This window comes from Thrips palmi, unplaced genomic scaffold (genome assembly GCF_012932325.1).
Source record: "Thrips palmi isolate BJ-2018 unplaced genomic scaffold, TpBJ-2018v1 HiC_scaffold_17, whole genome shotgun sequence".
In the NCBI taxonomy this organism is placed as follows: domain Eukaryota; kingdom Metazoa; phylum Arthropoda; class Insecta; order Thysanoptera; family Thripidae; genus Thrips; species Thrips palmi.
The window spans coordinates 11,005,297-11,025,362 of record NW_023144626.1 but is presented as its reverse complement, the minus strand read 5'-3'; the positions used below and the strand labels follow the sequence as shown (position 1 = coordinate 11,025,362).

Here is a 20,066-nt window from a genome sequence, read left to right as displayed (position 1 = left end):
ACTTTCGTCACTTTGTCACAAAAGGTCAAAATAAAAACATTCTTTTTACACTGCTCTGTAAAAGGGCACTGACCTGAAGAAGTTTCCCCCTCGAAAGGGGGAGGGGGGAGAGGGGAACGAAACACGTAAATCATTTTCACTGCCATTCTCCATATTTCGCTGTGTTGATACTCAAAAAGGGGTTTTAATCTTTTCTAGAATGGGGAAAAAACTATGGCCGATCTCTTTTCCCAAAACCCCTTCTGCTCGTTATTTTGTTTTTTTTTGCTTATTTGCTTCTGTCCCGTATTTGAGAGCCGCGGCCGCAGGTATGAGAAATTCGTGAGTGCTGAGTGCTGCCAACCTAACCATGCTAATAACCTGATTCAAAAGTATGTTTTGAATATTTTAAACGATACTAAACAACGATTTGAAACAAACTCGTGTTGGGGGGTACTAAGGTGACGTTAAATACGAAATCTTAAATCTATAGCCACTGCAGTTGCTGAGAATCGTTGGTGAGTACAAACTCACAGACAGACAGACAGACAGACAGACAGACAGACTCACGACCAGTCACTTTTCAGCGCGCCCAAACACGGCAAGGGCTTCGCTATCGCTCAGCCAATAAAGGTGACTTGGTGTTCATAAACTTGTATGATTTTCACAGTATTCCATAAGCAACAGGCATTCCACTGGGTATTCAAGAATTGACACAAAAAAAAGTCTTTGAGCACAAATTTGGGGAATATCTCAATTGAAATCACGCGGGGAACACGAATCCGGCGCCCGTTTGTTGATAGGACAGCCTTAAAAAGATGTTTGACTGTTTTCCAGTTTTTGTGGTAGTTTTTACTTTTCTTGGGGTTTTAGTGTTCAGCATCAATTTTCGCCAATCCGATGAGTGGATTTTATAGAAAAAGGACCAAACTATCATGTTCCCAAATTTTTAAAAATTGTGTACGCCGTGTGCAAGGGAGTGGCGCTGTAAAAATTGGAAAAACCCTCTTTTCTGGGTAGTTTTAGATCAGATAAGCCACCTTTCGCGTGACCATCTCCACCTCATATTAAGTCAAAATTTCTGTTGTAAGTAATGTCAAAGTTTGTGTGAAATTTCCCCGCTGTAGCTCCAGTTGTTTGGAAATGGCAGCCTTCAAAAGTCTTGCAATCACGTGAGGTAGAATTGGGGTAAATTTGAAGACCTGTCCCAGATCGGGTAATAAATGTGATAGATGAGTGATTCAAAGTTTTCAAGGCGTAATTTTGGACAAGGAATCCGATTTTGCCGGTACAAAGACCCTTGGTGTTCTCTAAATGTATGTTTTTAGCGAGGACCACCAAATAGCTTATTTCCGAATTCATTCAACCAAAACGGGGAGATGTTAGTAATGTGTATTAGTAAAGTAAGTAGTGCCACAAACTCCTTACAGGGTTGCCAGCGCCCAGGACTGTTGAAAATAGTAGAAAAGTGACTTAGGACTTTTGAAAATAGTGACAAAAAAGTGACGTCTTTTTGCTAAATAGTGACAATAAAGTGACCTTTTTAGGCTAAATTTTGCTATGACCTGTAGAAAACTATCGTTTTTGGGGCCTAATTGGAGCTAAAAATACAGGGTATGTGGGTGTAAGGACAAAAAAACCCGGGAAAAAAGGCGCGTGAAACAGACGCAATGGAATGGTTCTGTAAAGTTAACGGGAACTTTTAAACTCGAAAGAACAGTAAGAGAAGCATGAAAGCAAAAGCTTTAAAAACAAAACGGTGTTAGGATACATCTTTACTTAAAATATAAAACTGAACCAAATTCTCAAAAAATACAAATAAATCTGATTGGATAGACTGGTCTATCTCGCCCGCAATAGAAGCCGGCCGCCTCCTAATCCACTCGCCTGGCCGCGCGACGTGACTCAACCACAACGCGGGGTCATATGCAAAAGATCTTATCTGGGCGTTCCCCCCAAGAGAATATTATCTTAAACGCAGAAAAATTTCACTCATTTGTCATTTGATTTGGCTGCAAATCAATATGATTTGTGAAAAATTCACTTAAACCCTAAGATGAAAGATCTAAACAACTAAAAGTGCAAGTAGAAATGTATTCCGCTTACTCTCGTTTCCGTCCAGAACGATCGAACTGAGTGAAATGCACCTGCCTTAAGGATAAGATTCTCTTGGGGCGAACGCCCAGATAAGATGATTTGCATAGGACCCCTCGACAACAGTCACCGCCTTCCGACACAGCGCTGCCGCGCGGTTCGATACCTCGATAGACTTCACGAAACCGGCGGCGGGTGATTTGAACAGTGTTTTGAACCAAAGGCAAATTTACGCTTACAACGAAGTAAAATGGACATGATACCCTGCGCGAGCTCCAAAAAAGTGACAAAAGTGACAAAATTTTTAGAATAGTGGAAATAGTGAGGGCACTTTGGAAATAGTGAAAAATAGTGACAATAGTGAGTTGCTGGCAACCCTGACTCCTTAACTTCTTTTTAAAATTTAATGCAATATTTTATCATGAATGTTTTTTTTTTTTAATTTTATTTTATTGTAAAGACTAAAGGGGGAGACGTTGTATGTTTGAACTACTACACTAGCGCCATCTGGTGGCAAAACCTGTAAACCTGTCCACCCCTCTCTGTTAACCTCAGTCATCAGAAATCCATCAAAGAATTAAAATCACTGATATCTCTCTCTCAATTACGCTATGAAAGAACCATCAAATAGCAATCTACAATAAGGTTTATTTCAATTGAACACATTCATAAAGGATTGATTTCTTCTCTGAATCACGTGAACTTTCACGGGCTACTTTGGCGAAACGCAAAGTCTACAGCGTGCGCATCATATTTCTCACGAATGAGTTGATTTGGGGATCAGCCAAGTCAGCCAGGACACTCGCACTTGGCTTTTCTTTCCCGCACGATCCCCAGGAAACGACTCCGTATTGTACGTTGCCGATGAAGGCGGGGCCGCCAGAGTCACCCTGTAAGCAGAATATAGCAAAGCTGTTAAGAACTTTTCGCAACCTGCGATAACTCTACAAACTCAAGTGTGTACGTTCCATGCTTCACGTACACTTCACCTGGAGCCAACCTGGCATGTACACTCCACCGAAAATCAACCTTGGCATGTTCCCTCACGCTGGAGCATGCTTGGCAAGTACTCGCTAGGGTGAAATTCACAACAAAAAAAAAAAAACGAAGAAAAGAAACAACCTTGGAATTCGTCTCATATTGCCCCGTTTTGCGGTACAATCACATTTCCAAACAAGTATGAAAAAGTGCCTCTACAGTTTTCACATGACCCCCGAGGGGTCGGCAACTTCCCTTGGTCGTGTACGAGGGAGTATACGTATATTACCAGTAATATAGGTAATATATAGGTAATATATGTGTAATATAAAGTAATTCAAAGTAATATGGGGGTATATACAAAATTGTGGTAATATGCAACACTGCAAAAAAAATTCTGAAATTTAAGACATGAAAATGTCTTAAATTTAATAACATTTTGAAATGATATGAAAACTCAGAAAAGTTGGTGAAAAGTGCTATACTTTATTACATTTACCAAAACTAAAATGAAAAGTAATAAATAGTTGGTAAATTTCAAAACCACTTTTAAAACTTAGAAACAGGGTTGTCAAAATTAAGATTGCCTGCCAAAAGTAAAAATTGGTTTCTTAAAATCCACATGACTGATGACTTTTTATAACTAGATTTCTGAAACTAACTGATTGAAGTTAAAGTTGAACGCTTCAGTGATAGCTGTCACATTCAACGTAAACCGAAGGTTTAGTTTGATTACTTCACGCAAACTGTCGACAAGCCACTTCTCACACGGTATGGCACACAGTCAGCCGCTGGGTTCAAGGTCAGGTTTCACAGACCTGCCGCTAGGTGGCGCTTAGAGCGCCGTGTCCGTTCCCGAATAAGTATTTCCTATTTGTATTTCTAAAAGAACTTATTTTGGCAAATGATACCATCTGTTGCCTTAGTAAATGTCTTCTCTAGCCGCTAGCTCAAATTTTTTAACAAAATATTCCACTGGAGTTGAGTAAAACGCATAACCATGTTGCCACTCGCTGGCGTCTGCTGTCGGCCATTAGGTTAGATCCAGGCACCTCCTCCGCTGTGGCACAGTCGGAAGATGGAAGACATACAATTCTCAGATCTTCGTGCTCCGACTAATTTTTGACAGCCGTCTCGGTTAGGTGTCACGTTGTAAGATGCATTTCAGAATTCTGACATCCACACTCGAAATCGGACGTCGGTATAGAAGTTCTTTTCTCCCACTTTAGTCAATTAAGTTTATGAATTTTAATAAACCATGATCTATGAATTTTAAAAACTTGGTCATTAGTTTTAAGAGGAGAAAGTTTCTTACTTTTAATAGCAAAAAATCTTTGTAAACTGCTTCACAAACTAGTTTCTTAAAATTAAGATGGATTTTTTTTTGCAGTGAAGTAATATATGGTAATATATAGGTAATATATACGGGTAATATAGCCACCGCGTACGAAGTAATATATGAGTTGCCGACCCCTCGCCCCCGAATGTACCTCGCTAGGGACGCAGCTCCAAAAAGCGGAAGTGAATCAAGATACCCTTGCTGTCCGAAGTGACGCCGTTTTACGGTGTACTTACACTGCAGAACGCAGACTTGGGACCAGAAGTGATGCAGAACTCTTGAGCGTTGAAAGCATTGCCGAAATCCTTTTTGCACTGGGCTCGACTGATAACTTTGAAAGTGGCGCGCCGCAACTTCCTGGAGATTTCTTGGCGCTATCGAATGGAAACAGGTAAAAATTAGGTGATCGTAATAAAACTAAAACAAAAGTTTTGTAGGTTATCCTCGGGCCAGTTTGTGAGAATTTGTGGGCTTGACGAATCTACTAACCGGACAGACGAAGTACTATCCCTACAGTTATTATTCTTTTTACAATGACCCGTTAAATCGACGCGTCCTAATAGAATAATCTTAACTGCCAGAGTAGATTGAGTAGATCCAAGACAATCCTAACTGTCAGAACAGATCCAAGACAATCCTAACTTTTCGCGTCAATACAGAACTATCCTAACAGCACATCACGTGATAAGCGGTGTTTTCTTAAAGTCCATGACGCAAACATGCGTCATAAAATTACTCGCCGAAGGGCTTGTTACAAAGTTTCATCCTCATAAATTACGCGGCCATTTCTGATTTGCAGTGATAGTTCAAAGGGTTCGACATCCCACTAATTTTGGACGATGCAAAATGTATCTCCGAAAAAAAGGTCTTACACGAATGTATCACCGAAGAAATGGTCGTACACGCATGTATCATCGGAAAAAAAAGGTCATACACAAATACCGAAAAAAAAGGTGAGACATCAGCGAGATTGGCCCTTGTTTTCCTGGGGAAGTAGCGCCCTTTTTTCGGTGATACATTTGTGTACGACCCTTCACTACAAACCTAACTGTCTACTAAGTACACACTTACAAACGCATGCTTGCAAGTACACACGTACAAATGCATGCTTGCAAGTACACACTTACAAACGCATGCTTGACCCATGGAGTTATACGGCGTCAAGCATGCGTTTGTGTGTACTTGCAAGCATGCATTTGTAAGTGTGTACTAAGTAGACAGTTAGGTTTGTAGTGTAGGATTATTCTATTAGGACACGTCGAAATGCAGTGAGGTTAAAATGACATAAAATAGGCTGCCCCGTCCGAAGTTGCAACAATTGTTTACACACCCTGTAGATGCCCCACCCGGCAACTTCTATGTTCGCCCCGTCCTTGGGCTCTGCGCCTGCCGGCGTGATGGCGATGGTGGACGTCTTCTCGGAGGGCAAGACGGCCTCCTGCAGGCGAATGACAGCCACGTCGAAGTATCCGTACTCATCGTCCTTAGTGCGAATGATGGTGAACTTGGGGTGCACGCGGAAGGCTTTCGCTTTCACCACTCTGCCGTTCTTCCCCTGGGCGAGGTAATCTGAGGTGCCCACGAATATGCGGAGCTTCCCTACGTCTTTGGGGCTTCTGCAACGCAAAGTGAATATTTTTAGGACTGCGATGATTATGAGTACGAGCAGCTCCAACATGAGGCTTGTTTTGCGTTGCCAAAAGCGGTAAAAGTTAATGTACCAAGGTAATAACCGAAATTCGCGTCCGCTTGAATGACTAGGTTAAAAATCACAATATTTATCTTTTAAGGATCGGCCGAGGCTGTAAAGAAGCGATCGGAACGCCCAAATTTCGTGTTTTATTTGATCTTCTTTTCAGTTTACAGTTGTCTTAAACCGTTTGCCGATGACAAGCCAAATACCATGACCTCAAATTTGTGTCAGGAATTTTTCACTATTAGCGAGTGTCAACGCACGCTGGTGGACGCGAATTTTGATCCAACCTACAATATACTTTCAAACTATGACTACAAACGGTCTGCTACGTCTTCCGCACTCACTCAGAAAAAACTCTGCGAAGAACCGCTTTGTAACACAAAAAACTGAAGGCATTGTAAAATCTACGAAAAACTGCTTCGTATTATGAAGCAAAATCCTTCGTAATACGAAGCATTCCTTCATAATACGAAGCAATTCTACAATGCCTTCATTTTCTTTGTAGTTATGAAGCAAATGCTTCGTAGGTTTATAAGAGTGCATTATACGCGTCCAGCCGACACTCACTCCCACTCACTAAGATTTTAGCTGAACAACGCTTGTATGTAGTCAGTGGCATATAACCAGTGTAACGTGTAACCGCGTGTAACCAGTTTTCGACCACCATTGCTCCTAAGCTTGCAACTTACGGTACGCAGTGGCCGGCGGTAAGAACGTGTGTTGTCGAAATCAGAGTACCACCGCAGGTAGCCACATCTGTGGTTCCAACTGTTATAACTTGCACCTAGAACGCAAATGCAACATGCCGAAGAAGAAAGTGAATTTGATGTTGCCGCACTGTTCCAAGATTTCATCAAAATCGACGATGACGACATTTCCGTAATCTTCCTTACAAAAGATTCGTGGCATTGACAAATATTAGGTGGCCCCGGGAAAGATGTAACATAAGAAACCGAAGAGGGAGGGGCAGGGAGCACTTCTTAAGTTCTTCGTTCACAGGCCCAACAATTTTATCTGATATACTTCAAAAGGATAAGCCCCAAACAGGGCTTCTGCGCATGCGCAGACGTTCCTCCACCGCCCGGTGCGCATGCGCAGAGGCTGATTTTAGAGCTTACTTTCGTTTCAAAACTCATTGGAGTACCCTATGCATAATGCCGGAAAGGTGCTTCTACGAATATGCAGGTTCTAAATGAAAAGTTACATTTTGTTTTGAAAGCACAGTTCAAGAGGCTATCCTTTAGTTACGTTACGCACTCTTGGGCAATGTTATCACTGTGGCGGAAAGCTACGGAAAACTCTGTAAACAGCTTGTGGTAATTCTCCGTAGCCCCCTTGTCAGTATTCTCCGTAGGCTCTTACAGTATTTTCCGTAGGACCGCACAGTATTCTCAGTAGGACCTTACAGTGATCTCCGTAGGACTATACAGTCTTCCAGGTCCTACGGAGAATACTGTGCGGTCCTACGGAGAATGTTGATAAGAGGGCTACGGAGAATCCTGGCAAAAAAATTAACAGAATTTTCCGTACCTTTTTGCCACAGTGTACGCTGCATGACGCTGGACCAGAAGCCCCTACCCCCTCCGACACTATGACGTCGAGAAAAATTTCCCAGGTAAACACTTTTCTTCACCTGATCTACTGTTAGTACTGCTGTAATGTTGCTCTCAAATTCAATGAATTTATACGCTGGCTCGGACCCTCCATCCCCTTTATTCCGCAGCATTACCCTATCAGATACCCCCTCCCCCATGGTGCGTAACGTAATTAATAGACGGCCCCGTAGGGTTTCATCTTTTTAGTCTATTACCCCTTTTGATTTCGTTTCGGGTTACCATAAAGCGGGCGTCGTCCACATGAGTTGTTGTTCCGCCGATGATCTTGCTGTCAAGGAAAGGGTTGCTCACAGCGGCAGACGCCGAGGCTGCAAAAAAAGGTGGAAAAATGAGCTGCACCGAAGTTTTTATAGCCAAAAAACACATAAAAACGGCGAAAAATCGAGTTTTCCGCAGGCAGATCACTTCTGTCTTGAAGAAAGGGGGTCTGGGGGGCGGAGCCCTCCAGCCTCAACAAGTTAAAAAGTTCCAAGGGTCAAGATCGTGTTATCTGTAGATGAAGCAACTCTATCTATAATGAGGGGGGGTCTGGGGGGCGGGCCCCCCCAGAAAGAAACAAGTTAGAAGTAACCGACGACGGAGCGCCGCAGGCCAAGGTAGGTACGCCAGGCGCGGATTGGTGGAACAGGCAGCGAGACATCGCGAAGCCTGTTACGCCAAGACGCGGTCTGGCGTAAACCTACCTTGTCTAGTAATGTATTGAAATTACTGTTATCTTTACAAAGGTGTTATGATTGAAACAAGGTCAATATCAAGGTGATAGTTGGATTTGAAATCCCTTCTAAATTCTTAAGGGGTGGCATGAAAATAATCTCATGCGGTTTTATCAATGCATCCAATGAATTCATGGAAGTAAGGGCGTAAGAATGTAATGCCTTTAGATGAGCACTCTGCAAACTCAAGTGTGTGCCTGGCACACACTTGAGTTTGCAGAGCACACAAATTTGGCCCTAAAGTCCTAAACTGATTTGCGCCCTTTCCAATTTTGATGCGAGGAAACTATTTTACCAGCCCCTAAGACAAACACGGCCAGCAGCAGGTGCAACATGGCGTCAACTAACCACAATCTATCGTGAGGCCTGACTCAGCGGTACCGCGATTGATTCATCGTCGTGCTGCGACGATAATATTTAATAGTCACGATTTTGCCATGTGGCGCCGAAAAAAACACTCGTAAAAAGTACCTACGAAGCTTTTGCTTCGTAGTTATAACTTCAAAGAAAAATAAGGCATTTTAGAATTCCTTCTCATTGCGAAGTAATGCTTCGGAGGGGTTTGCTTCATAAGACAAAGCAATTCTTCGTAAAATTTGCGATGCCTCCTTTCTTTGAAGAAGCTGTGCTCAGTAGACTTTCTGTGAAGGCACTACAACAAGGATGGCGTTAAGGGGGGAGGCTCGCCATTAACACTAAAATTTTGGTTCAATGAAAAAAAATTCTTTTCTTTCCAGATTTTATTGAAGGAATGTGGGGTTTTCCATTGGAAAGATCACACTTTCAAGAACATTCTCTAAAGAAAAATAATTTTGGGCCACTTTAACAAGGCTCTAAAGGCATATCAAAAATACCTTGCAAAAAGACATAAATTCACTGCGCGCAAGGTTTTGAAGCTATCCGGCAACTTTTTCCAAATCCGTTCACTGTTAAAAAAATCTGAAAATTCAGACCACTTTTGTCAGACTTGGTGGTCTGCATCTATTTTTCAGACTTGTTTTAGACTGCTTGTATGAAAATTTTGCCTTCCGGTATGAAAATTGCGACTTGATCGTCTCAGAACCTGGATTCAGACCAGAGCAGTCTGAAAATTTAGATGGTTAAGTCTGAATATTCAGACCAACCCAAGATTTCGTTTGTCCGCTAGATGGCGCGCATGTTGTGGAACATACCTACTTCTGTTTAAAAGGCTTCGAATGTGAAAATATATTAGTTATGTTCCAAATTGACAGGACTTAATCGGCCATATGAGAACCATTCTCTGCTGCAAGATTTATCTCCGTAATATGGGTGGAAGTTGAACAATCCACATTTTAATTTACCTCTCGCGGGTGGCTCCGTGTCGCCATTTCCTTGGGTGCCACAGGCCGGCCTCTCGAGAGTCAGCGAAAAGGACAGAGAACCTTCCCCCTCATCACAATTTTTACTCAATGTTGTCCTCTCTGGAGGTTCACTCACACCTGAGATTCTTTCTATGTATGTCGTATGGAACATGTAACGAACCTTAAAGTTCACAATCTTCGTACAGGACTGCATTTTCAGACCACCAAACTCTTAAATGTTAGACTCTCGAGTTCTGAATTTTCAGACCATCTAAATGGTCTGAATTTTAAGACCTCAAGTCTGTTAATTGTTGGCTGAGCGATAGCGAAGCCCTTGCCGTGTTTGGGCGCTCCAAAAACCGACTGGTCGTGAGTCTGTCTGTCCGTCTGTGAGTCTGTAGCGTACACGCTCACGTTTCTCAGCAACTACATTACCAATTGTTCCCAAATTTCGTACTGAACATCTTCAAAGTGTCCCACAGGGGGAGTTTATCTTAGATCAACAATTATCATCGTTTGGAATATTCAAAACATCGTTTTGAACTAGGTTATTATCGTTGTTAGGTTGGTAGCAGTGTGTGGCTGACCAATTTCTCATACCGGCTGCCGCGCTTCCAAGCCGTCTGCAAGACGAGACGGCACTTTTGCAATTAAACAAACTAAAGAGCAAAGGGGTTCTCAAAAAGGTACTGAGATAGTTTTTTAACATTCTAGAATAATTGAATTCCCTCCGGAGAGTCAACAGAGAAAAGTACGAAAACTGAATGTGAGAATGGTTTGCGTGTTTCGTTCCCCTCTCCCCCTCCCCCGTCACAGGGGAATCTTTCTTCAGGTCAGTGCACTGTGGGTGTAGTTGTGGATTGTAAATAGAATGTTTTCTTTGCCTTTGTGTGCATCTACTGATTTTATTCTCTGTGATACTATCCTTATTTTTGAATCTCATAGTAAATCAAATCAGGTAAATGCACGAATAACTTCTGTTGAAATTAAAAGACATGTTAATTGTCTTGGTTTGTCTCGGGAAATGACATTCCATTGCAATGCTGCAAGCTAACATAAATATTCTAGTACCAACATCTATTGATTAAAAGAATCCATAAATAGATGTATTTAGTGCAATAAATAATCCATATATTTAGTGCTAGCGGTGGGTGACTTGGTAGTTGCATTTAATAAGACAATTCTATTCACTTCACCAAAGCTTGTGTCGGACAACTGGAACAAAGTATTGGTAATGGTTTAAAAGCTGGAAGATAAAATATGACAAGGCATGAATAAGGTAAATTATGGTGGCGTATTGAGCAACAACAAGTGGACTCTGCATTAGACTTCATGAGACGATTCACTGAATTTGACAAAACTTGTTCTCCGTCGAATGCTTCAGATCAGCCTGCCCTAAACTGAGTCACTTTATATAAACTATGGTTACATATTCCAATCTATATTGTTGAATTCACTGGTTTAAAATGAAAGAATGACAAAAGGCTACTCAAATATTACCAATAAATATGTGAATTCATTAGCTGGAAGAAAAAGATGTGTCGAATATTGAGGCAAGCAGACGAGTAGCTAATTAAGCAATTCAATGCTGGCAATGGAATGTTACTCGACTGAAGGAATCGCATTGGTGTGGCATCAGGGTATTGGTAACGACCAAGGGTGATCCATGAAGACCAACCCAGACCCATTCTTTACCAATTATTGATCAATTTTATATCAATATTTTTAATCGAATCTCATATTGATTCTTGGACTTTTTGGAGTGCTGATCATGAAAACCACTTCCATTTTTCTACTCCAGACTTATATTTTCATCTCAAATTAGGTCATTTCGGACCAAAATTTTCAGGTCGAGTTTTATATGGTTTCCTGCAGTGTTTGATGAGCTGAACTCAAAAATAACTTCCAAATTTTTCCCAGACTTACGCTTTACCAAATTTTGACCAAATTTGGACCCAAATTTTTGTATTGAGTTTGATGTTGATCCCAACAGTTTTTTGTGTGCTGATAACAAAAATCACCTCCATTTCGACTCCAGACTTATATTTTAATCCCAAATTAGGTCATTTTGGACCAAAATTTTCAAATCGAGTTTTATATTGTATCCTGCAGTTTTTGGTGCGCTGAACTCAAAAATGACTTCCAAATTTTTCCCAGACTCACGCATTACCGAATTTTGACCAATTTTGGACCAAAATTTTGGAATCGAGTTTGACGTTGATCCCAACAGTTTTTTGTGTGCAGATAACGAAAATCACTTCCATTCATACTCCAGACCTACATTTCACTCAATATGAGCCCACAAGCTGCACACTTCGTCTACTTAAGCAAAGTACGAAGTGCACAAATTCGCATCGCTCAGCCACACTACGCGCCCACACTAAACGGCGCGTACCCCTAGTAACTTCTTACCAATTTGGTCTGAATTTTCAGACTTTTTTTTAACAGTCTCGTGCGCATCTACGTATCACTTCTGCTGTCGACCTCATCCACCTTCAACCACCATGCCAGTGACACGAGCCCAACAACAACAAATGGACGCAGCTGAAGAAAGAAGACAGGCGGCCATTGAACAAGCCATGAGCTTCACCTACCTGGCTGCGACTCCAGACGTTTATCGCGCTTTTTCGCGGTTAACACCATACAAAACTTACGAACTCCTTCCTATTCCAAAGGGGAACCAATCGTTGAGCTGCGACCCAAGTTGAAAAAGTTGACGACAACCCAACAATGTTGGTTGGAAGTCCCGCCTGCCTGTTCCTGCCTTGGGAGAAGTGCTGTCGAGCACACGGACATCCCTCCTGGATTGCCCAGTGCCGACGACCCAGTTGCCATACCTTCCAGACGGATTGCTGCTGCGCAGATCAGAGATCACCTCCGAAATTACTTGGAAGATGTTATCAACACAGCATTTATCCACGCTGTTGTTGACAATCGGCGGTTTGTTACTGTCGAAGATGTAAAGTGCGCTCTAGAACCGGAAAAAAGTACGTTGCTAATTATGAAACCGGATGGTTCCGGTCCAATGTAATTTGAACATTCATACATATTTGCACGGTTTCAAAGATTAAGCGCCTCTCAGTCGCCCATCTCCCTTCGGGGAAATATCCTACCCCATGGGAACATGAGCGTGGATGCGACGTTGAGGGGATGTTGACTGCCCACGTCGAATCGACGTGTATCGTCGAGTCGACATCGAGCCTTAAGTGACGCGCGAGGCGGCGTGGATGGGACGTGGATTAGTTCATCGATCAGTATTCTTGTAAAATGTTCAACGTTTTCAATACAAAACTTTTTTTTTTTTTGCATTTGTTGTTTAGTCTGTGTTACATTTTTGTTACCTTCGCACCCGATGAATTGTTGGAGTGATGTTCTTTGTTCCCCGGGATTCGAACCCAGGACCAGTGCCTTACGGCACCGCAACGCTACCAACTGCGCCACGAAGCCAGCTGAGAGACAATACGAAGGCGGGCGATGTGCCTCGCGCTGCTCGCGCACATTGGTAGACCCGGGCTTTCTGCAACGTTCTAGCGGATTTTCTCCCCAAGCTGGGGAACAGTCTTGACTTGGAAGCGGTGCACGGCATTTTAACAGTTGTTTCCTATCCAATTAGTGTTTGCGGCTGAACATACGCAACGATTATACAATCCACAAACGATCGACGTGGATTAAACGTCGATCCGCAGCAACTCTTTCTTCGACTCAAAATCGACGTGGAGGCGATGTCGAATTATAGCGACGTTTATATCGCTGTAAAATCGACGTGGAATCGATGTCGATCTACAGCGTCTCTCATTCGCTGCAACATCGACGTGGAATCAACGTTGAATTCTTGCAGTAATTATTTCGCTGCGAAATCGACGAACGCTCTACGTCGATTTTGGGTGGAAAAAATCCATCCACCTAATCCACCTATTGCACGTGGATGCAACGTGGATATCACGTGGGTGTTCCCATGGGGTAAAACTGGGCAATTGGCGTTACAGATTGAACCTCTTGGTTCAACATATCTGGTTTCTAACTATTGTTATTGGCTGAGCGATAGCGAAGCCCGTTACTCCAGTGGGGTTAAAAAACTTTTTCTGTCTGCGTGCTCTGCAAACTCAACAGTGTACTCAGTACACTCTAGTTAGAGTGTGCTCATACTCAGATGAGTACACTCGAACTAGCGTGTACTCAGATGAGTACACTCTAACTAGCGTGTACTCAGATGAGTACACTCTAACTAGCGTGTACTCAGGAGTACACACTTTCAGCTGCATAAATTGCCGTGTACTCATCCGAGTACCCGCTAGGTAGAGTGTACTCATCCGAGTACACGCTAGTTAGAGTGTACTCATCAGAGTTCACGCAAGTTAGAGTGTACTCATGAGCACATTGTAACTAGAGTGTACTGAGTACACTGTTAAGTTTGCAGAGTGTGTATGTTCGTGTGCACTACTCCTCCTGAGCGGCTCGGCCGATCTGGCTGAGATTTTGCAGGCTTATTAGGTATGTTCGTGGCTCGGCACACGCGAAATTTCACTAACCTATCTCACGTGGTTCAGTTTTTAAAGCCGAAAAACACCTAAAAACGGCGAAAATTTGGCAGATCAATTCTGTCTTGAAGAAAGGGGGGTCTGGGGAGCGGAGCCCCCGAGCCTCGACAAGTTAAAATGCTACAAGGGTGAAGATCGTGTTATCTGTAGATGAAGCAACTCTATCTAGAATTAAGGGGAGTCTGGGGGCTGGAGCCCCCCAGCATGCAACAAGTAAGCGTGAAAATAACATATATTTATTGTATACGCGCAGAAAATCATTTTTCTGCCTCTTATTGAAACGCAGCGTGCACCCAAGGCATCAAATACTTATTGGCACGCAGAGCTGAACTAAGTCGTTCCACTCGGTATCGAGTCAAGCATGTCGTCCTGGTGGGTCGAGTGCCAGCATGCATGTCTGCCAAGTTTTCGGCTCGGGTTCAAAACCTCGCCTTAATATAATTTGTTTCTGCGGGTCTTTAATGAAAACTAGCGTTGTTTGAACGCTGCGTGTCTACAATAAAAACTGGTGTTGTTTTCACGCAGCCTGCCTGCAAGGTTCTTTTTTGGCTGAGCGAAGGCGAGGCCAGTTAGTCTAGTGGGGTTGAAAAACTTTTCCTGTCTGCCTGTCTGTGTGTTTAAATGTTTTAATGAACTCTGTTTTTTTTTCAGCGAGGGGTCGCCCCCCTCTCCCAGAGAGGAAAGAGGTACTTCGGCGAAAGCCTAGACCGGAAGTCAGCGACAGAACGGGAGAAACAAAAGAGCATCGCGCGGCCGTGCTGAGCGGTGGTGGGGGTCGAAATCGGCGGAGTGGGGGTGAAGGCGGCGCGCGCATACTCCCCCCCTCTACCGATTCCGGCCCCCACCACCGCTCAGCACGGCCGCGCGATGCTCTTTTGTTTCTCCCGTTCTGTCGCTGACTTCCGGTCTAGGTTTCCTCCGAAGTACCCTATTCATCCAGGTGTATCCAGCATCCAGCACCATCACGCAGCTCATAACAGACACCCATGATCTTCTGCACCAGTTCACATGACGCCTTGTACACTATAGCGGAACAGATACCTTGGTGAAAGGCTCCATGGTGTCTGGTCTTGGTCCCGTGGCCGTGGCACAGGGCTTTGTGTCATTTGAAGGGTGCCTAAGAAGTATAACCGACGATGGACAAGCCATTGCCTGCCGAAGGCAGGCTAGCGCCGCAGGCCAAGGTAGGTACGCCAGGCGCGGATTGGAGGAACAGGCCGCGAGACATCGCGAAGCCTGTTACGGCAAGACGCGGTCTGGCTTTTAAAACTTCAAAAAAAAAATACTTGCGGTTGTTCAATTTGGAAACTAGAGGTTCAATTTATGGATCTTGCTTAGGTGTAACGCCAGAAAAAATTTCAAGTCAATACGTTAAATGGTTTGGCCTAAATCATGCGCGCAAGTCCCAAAATGTCGCAATGGAGTAAAATGGCTGTAAAGTTGGAACGGTCTAATCTAACCTGTAGAAAATAGTTTACAAAATGTTGTCCTCTGGCCGAATGGTATCGAAATTTGAAACCAATCAGCCACAGATTTAAAGGATTTAATGCAAAGAATTCAAAAATGTAAAAAACGAAAATCTGCTTTTTTGACGAAAAATGACGAGCCTTACCCTTCAGCTTCCCCACGTTGGGTAGTCGGAAGACCTGACGTCGTCCGATCTTAACCAAATACGGTGAATCGCCATCTATTAGTGTCTGGCGTGGAGTGACCCTCTAAAATGATTTTTCCCAATGTCCAATTCTTTCGTATAGAACGCAACTCACCATTTTTTGGTCATTTTTAATTAGTTGTCAAATTAAAAATTTCAAATTTAGCAATTTGTAACTTACTCAAACACTCTCAATCCCGGAATGAGACATCACGTTGAAACGAATGTGACAAAGTGTCACGTTCCTTTGAGCATTGTGTCACATTCGTTAGAATGTGAATAAGCTGATTTTTGGCTTATTAACCAAACGAATGTGACTCAACGCTCAAAGGAACGTGACACTTTGTCACATGCGTTTCAACGTGATGTCACGTTCCTGGAATGAGAGTGAACCATGTATCGTTAAGGTAACGTTATCTTGGCTCCTATTGGGCGTGGGTCTGTGCTCATTGAGAAGGGAAAGAAATTTTGCGTTGAACTGAGGCGAGTTAAGGTTACCAAGGAAATGACTCTAAAGTATTTTCTTCTCGCCGTTTCGAAGGCAAGATTTTTCGGGCGTGCATTGTATGCTGTGTCTGGAGTTTGTGTGCCAAGCATGCACTAGCTAGTGCATTCATGCCATGTACACGCTTCCTGATATAGACAACTCCCAATCCCTTCTGCACTAGATTTACCCATGCACGCTTTATGACTTGTAGCGTCCAAACTCCGAGTGTGACATCTCGACACAATTGTATCAGACTGTATTTGCTATCGTTTTTCAAGCTTTTCCTTTTGCTTTCTTCGTCATGAGAGGAAAGACCACCTCGGCCTATGCAAGCTGCCTTCAGAAATTGGAAGACCACGGCCTTAAGGTGGACAACGCCATAGACTGGGAGGATGCAGAAAGAAATGCATGGTAGAGAGTGTACCTTCGCATCAAACTGTTTCGCTGTGTCTGGCACTTTATAAGGGTAAGTTCACCTTTAATTTCGTTTAATAGCCTTACTCATAAAACATTAAGAAACCTCAACACTTTTCATTGGCTGAGCGATAGCGAAGCCTGTTACTCCAGTGGGGTTGAAAAGTTTTTTTCTGTCTGTCTGTCTGTCCGCACTACTCCTCCTGAACGGCTCGGCCGATCTCGGTGAGATTTTGCACACTCTTTAGGCATGTCCTTGGCTCGGCACACGCGAAATCTCACCATCGTAGCTCTACTGGTTCAGTTTTTATAGCCGAAAAACACCTAAAAAAAGCGAAAAATCGAGTTTTCTGCAGGCAGGATGCCTTCTGTCTTGAAAAAGGGGGGGGGGGGGGGGGCTGGGGGTCGAGCCCCCCACGAAACATCGCGAAGCCTGTTACGACAAGACGCGGTCTGGCGTAAACCCCACCTTATTATTTTTTCTTTACATGTCTTTACCTTAAATATTTAAATTTCATTTGTAAATAATTTAACTAACTACAAAGCAAATGGCCTTAACTTATTGGCAATTAGAAAAATTGAATTGGTCATACCATACTGATGAGGCTTGAAGCTTGTTGAGATTAATCACCAAAAATTATATCTTTCCCATTTCCTGTAGTGTCTTGAAAGGAAAGCGAAATCGCTGTGACTGAGGGCCGTATGGGAAATCTACCACAAGGTAGAGGAGAGCACAACAACCCTCATCCTCCATCTGTGCTGCCTCCTCCCTCGCCTTCCTGGGAATAAAATAAAGGACGGATATGGTGAAAGACTATCTCCAAGAAGTCACGCATGTCTCAGTCAAATTTAGGACAATGCAGTTCTTAGATTATGTCTATGGTGAATGGGTCAACCGACCTGACGTAGATGCTGTGTCAGTAGATGGTAGAGATATTGCAGCGGCTTCCGGACTGGAATCTATCAACAGGGCTGTGAATGCAGCCATTGATGACGCTCACCCCACTGTAAGTACCTCAGTATGTATGTTTTTGACGCTGCCAGTAACAGAAAATCAAATTTTGTTGTCAATTATTTGTTAGCTGAGCGATAGCGAAGCCCGTTACTCCAGTGGGGTTAAAAAACTTGTGCTGTCTGCGTGCGTGGGTCAGTACGTGCGTGCGTGTGTGTGTGTGTGTGCACTACTCCTGAACGGCTCGGCCAATCTGGCTGAGATTTTGTAGGGTCATTAGGTATGTCCTTGGCTCACATCACACCAAAATTCAGCTTTCTATCTCAAACCGTTTGGTCATTTAAGCAAAAAAAAAATAAAATTAAAAAGCGGCAGAAAAACGACAACTTCTATGGCACATCCAATTTTTTGTCCAGTTTCATGTCGTTTCCTAAATTTTAGACGGTGCTGATGACGAAAATAGAACCCTTTCGGACCCCCGACCCAAAGTTTAGTCCCATAAGTGTAGATTTTGATGAACAAATGCAATTTTTTTAGGGGATCGAGCCCAATTCTACGGTCTGTCTAGCAAAGCAGCCTGCCGAAGGCAGGCTAGCGCCGCAGGCCAAGGTAGGTGATACGCAAGTTGTCGAAACTGGCGCAGCATCGCGAAGCCTGTTACGACAAGACACGGTCCAGCGTACAGCTCCCTTTGTTATTGGCTGAGCGATAGCGAAGCCTGTTACTCGGGTGGGGTTGAAAAGTTTTGTCTGTCTGTGTTTTGTGTGTGTTTTACACTATTCCTCCTGAACGGCTCAGCCGATCTGGCTGAGATTTTGCAGGGTCGCTAGGCATGTCCTTGGCTCACCACACGCTAATTCAGCTTTCTATCTCAATTCATTTATTTAACACTCTAAAAAAAAATTATGAAATTTCATATCCAAAGGAGTCTAAAATTTCATTATCACGTTCTAAACCTCAATTTTCATAACCTGCGTATGAAATTTAAGATCGTGTAATGAATTTTAAGATTTGGGTTATGGATTTTAAGATTAACTGGTTATAAATTTTTGAACAGAGAAACTTATAACCCCGGGTTTCTTAAAATCTAGATTTTCGTTTTGAAAGTTTATAACGCTTGCCGATTTTAGAGCAAGGTTCTGAAATTTTTAACCGTTTAGTCCTGCTGCCTACTCCTTTATTCATGGTTAAATTAATAAATAGGTGAAGTTTTCATTTTTAACGGCATGTGTTAACAATTTTTGAACCGCTATGGTAGGAGTCCTAGGGGCGGTGAAAAGCGTACCTTTTATGCACTAACTGGAGCAAGCACGCTTTTGCTTGCGTATGCCTACTACTGTTTAGTGCATACATGCCATATGCACGGTATAACATGCATGAGTGCATGCTTGGCGGGCATGCGCTTGTTGGAGCGTACTTGCAGGCATGCTCCAGTTAATGCATGTCCAAAATTTGTGTGTAGTATTTCTCAAGAGGTTGCAAATCGCGTCCCTTGCAATGCCTGACCGGCCACCGTCCTCCGGGCGGAGCCGAGCCGAGCCGCAACGAGCCGAGCCAGCCGAGCCGGCCGAGCCGAGCCGAGCCGCCCCGAGCTGAGCCGTAGGGTGCCGAGCCGGCGCTGCCTCCACGGAAAATCACCGCTCGCCGGCCGGCCGGCCGGCCGAAGCTACCTGTGCCCGGCGAGGGGTCGCGTAATCCCTCGGCCGCACGGGATTTCGGCGACACTGCGTCACTTTTAGTGTGTCTTTGTCTCCAGTGCTGTGCACATCGTATCCAGTCCGCGTCCGCGTCGCCGCAAGTTCGCGTCATCAATTTTGTTTCGCTGTACCGTTAGTGCGCGTAGTGCGTAGAGTGCAGTTAAAGTGTCGCTTGTGGTGCCGAACAGCCACCACTCGTGTTCAAGAGTTACAAGCTATTTTGGCGACCCCCGGAAAATGGACGTGTTTTCGTCAAAAGTGGTGTTACTGAGTGCTGTTATTCTATCTTCTTAACTGCAGGGACGGGCGATGAACGTGCGGGTGGCGTATTATATCAATTCGCTTCTCCTCTTTCATCCTCGTCCCCAAAGTAGTTTCTGCGTGTCGACCGAGTTTCCCCAAAGTGCATCTGGACCTTGTACACTGCTGCCCCTGACTGTTTACAGCGCCCACTCAAGTTTTGCAGAAGTGCTGCACTACAATGCTTATTTCCGTTGGCTAGCTGCAATGATTTGCGATAATACTGAGTGTGAAAAGAAATCATATCTTTCTGAGATTTCATTATTTGTAACATTAAGAAAGGGGAAAAA

At 43.6% G+C, this 20,066-nt stretch overlaps 1 protein-coding gene across 1 annotated transcript; it reads right to left on the bottom strand.

The window, feature by feature from the left end:
* Nucleotides 1-2,701: 2,701 nt before the first annotated feature.
* Nucleotides 2,702-8,757, bottom strand: LOC117643897 (trypsin 5G1-like). Its single transcript, XM_034383053.1, has 6 exons — nt 8,711-8,757; nt 7,922-8,010; nt 6,776-6,870; nt 5,721-6,006; nt 4,627-4,764; nt 2,702-2,963 (listed from the first exon to the last, which is right to left on the bottom strand). The coding sequence occupies exons 1-6, from the start codon at nt 8,748-8,750 to the stop codon at nt 2,808-2,810; spliced, it is 804 nt and encodes a 267-aa protein (XP_034238944.1). The 5' UTR covers nt 8,751-8,757; the 3' UTR covers nt 2,702-2,807.
* Between the last annotated feature and the right edge of the window lie 11,309 nt (nt 8,758-20,066).

What these genes read in the sequence shown, in the direction of transcription:
- LOC117643897 (XM_034383053.1), bottom strand. Translation starts at nt 8,750, where the DNA reads ATGTTGCACCTGCTGCTGGCCGTGTTTGTCTTAGGGGCTG. An exon ending in TGGACGACGCCCGCTTTATG is followed by an intron (nt 6,871 to 7,921) that starts GTAACCCGAAAC and finishes TTTGCGTTCTAG; the next exon opens with GTGCAAGTTATAACAGTTGG. An exon ending in ACCGCCGGCCACTGCGTACC is followed by an intron (nt 6,007 to 6,775) that starts GTAAGTTGCAAG and finishes TTTGCGTTGCAG; the next exon opens with AAGCCCCAAAGACGTAGGGA.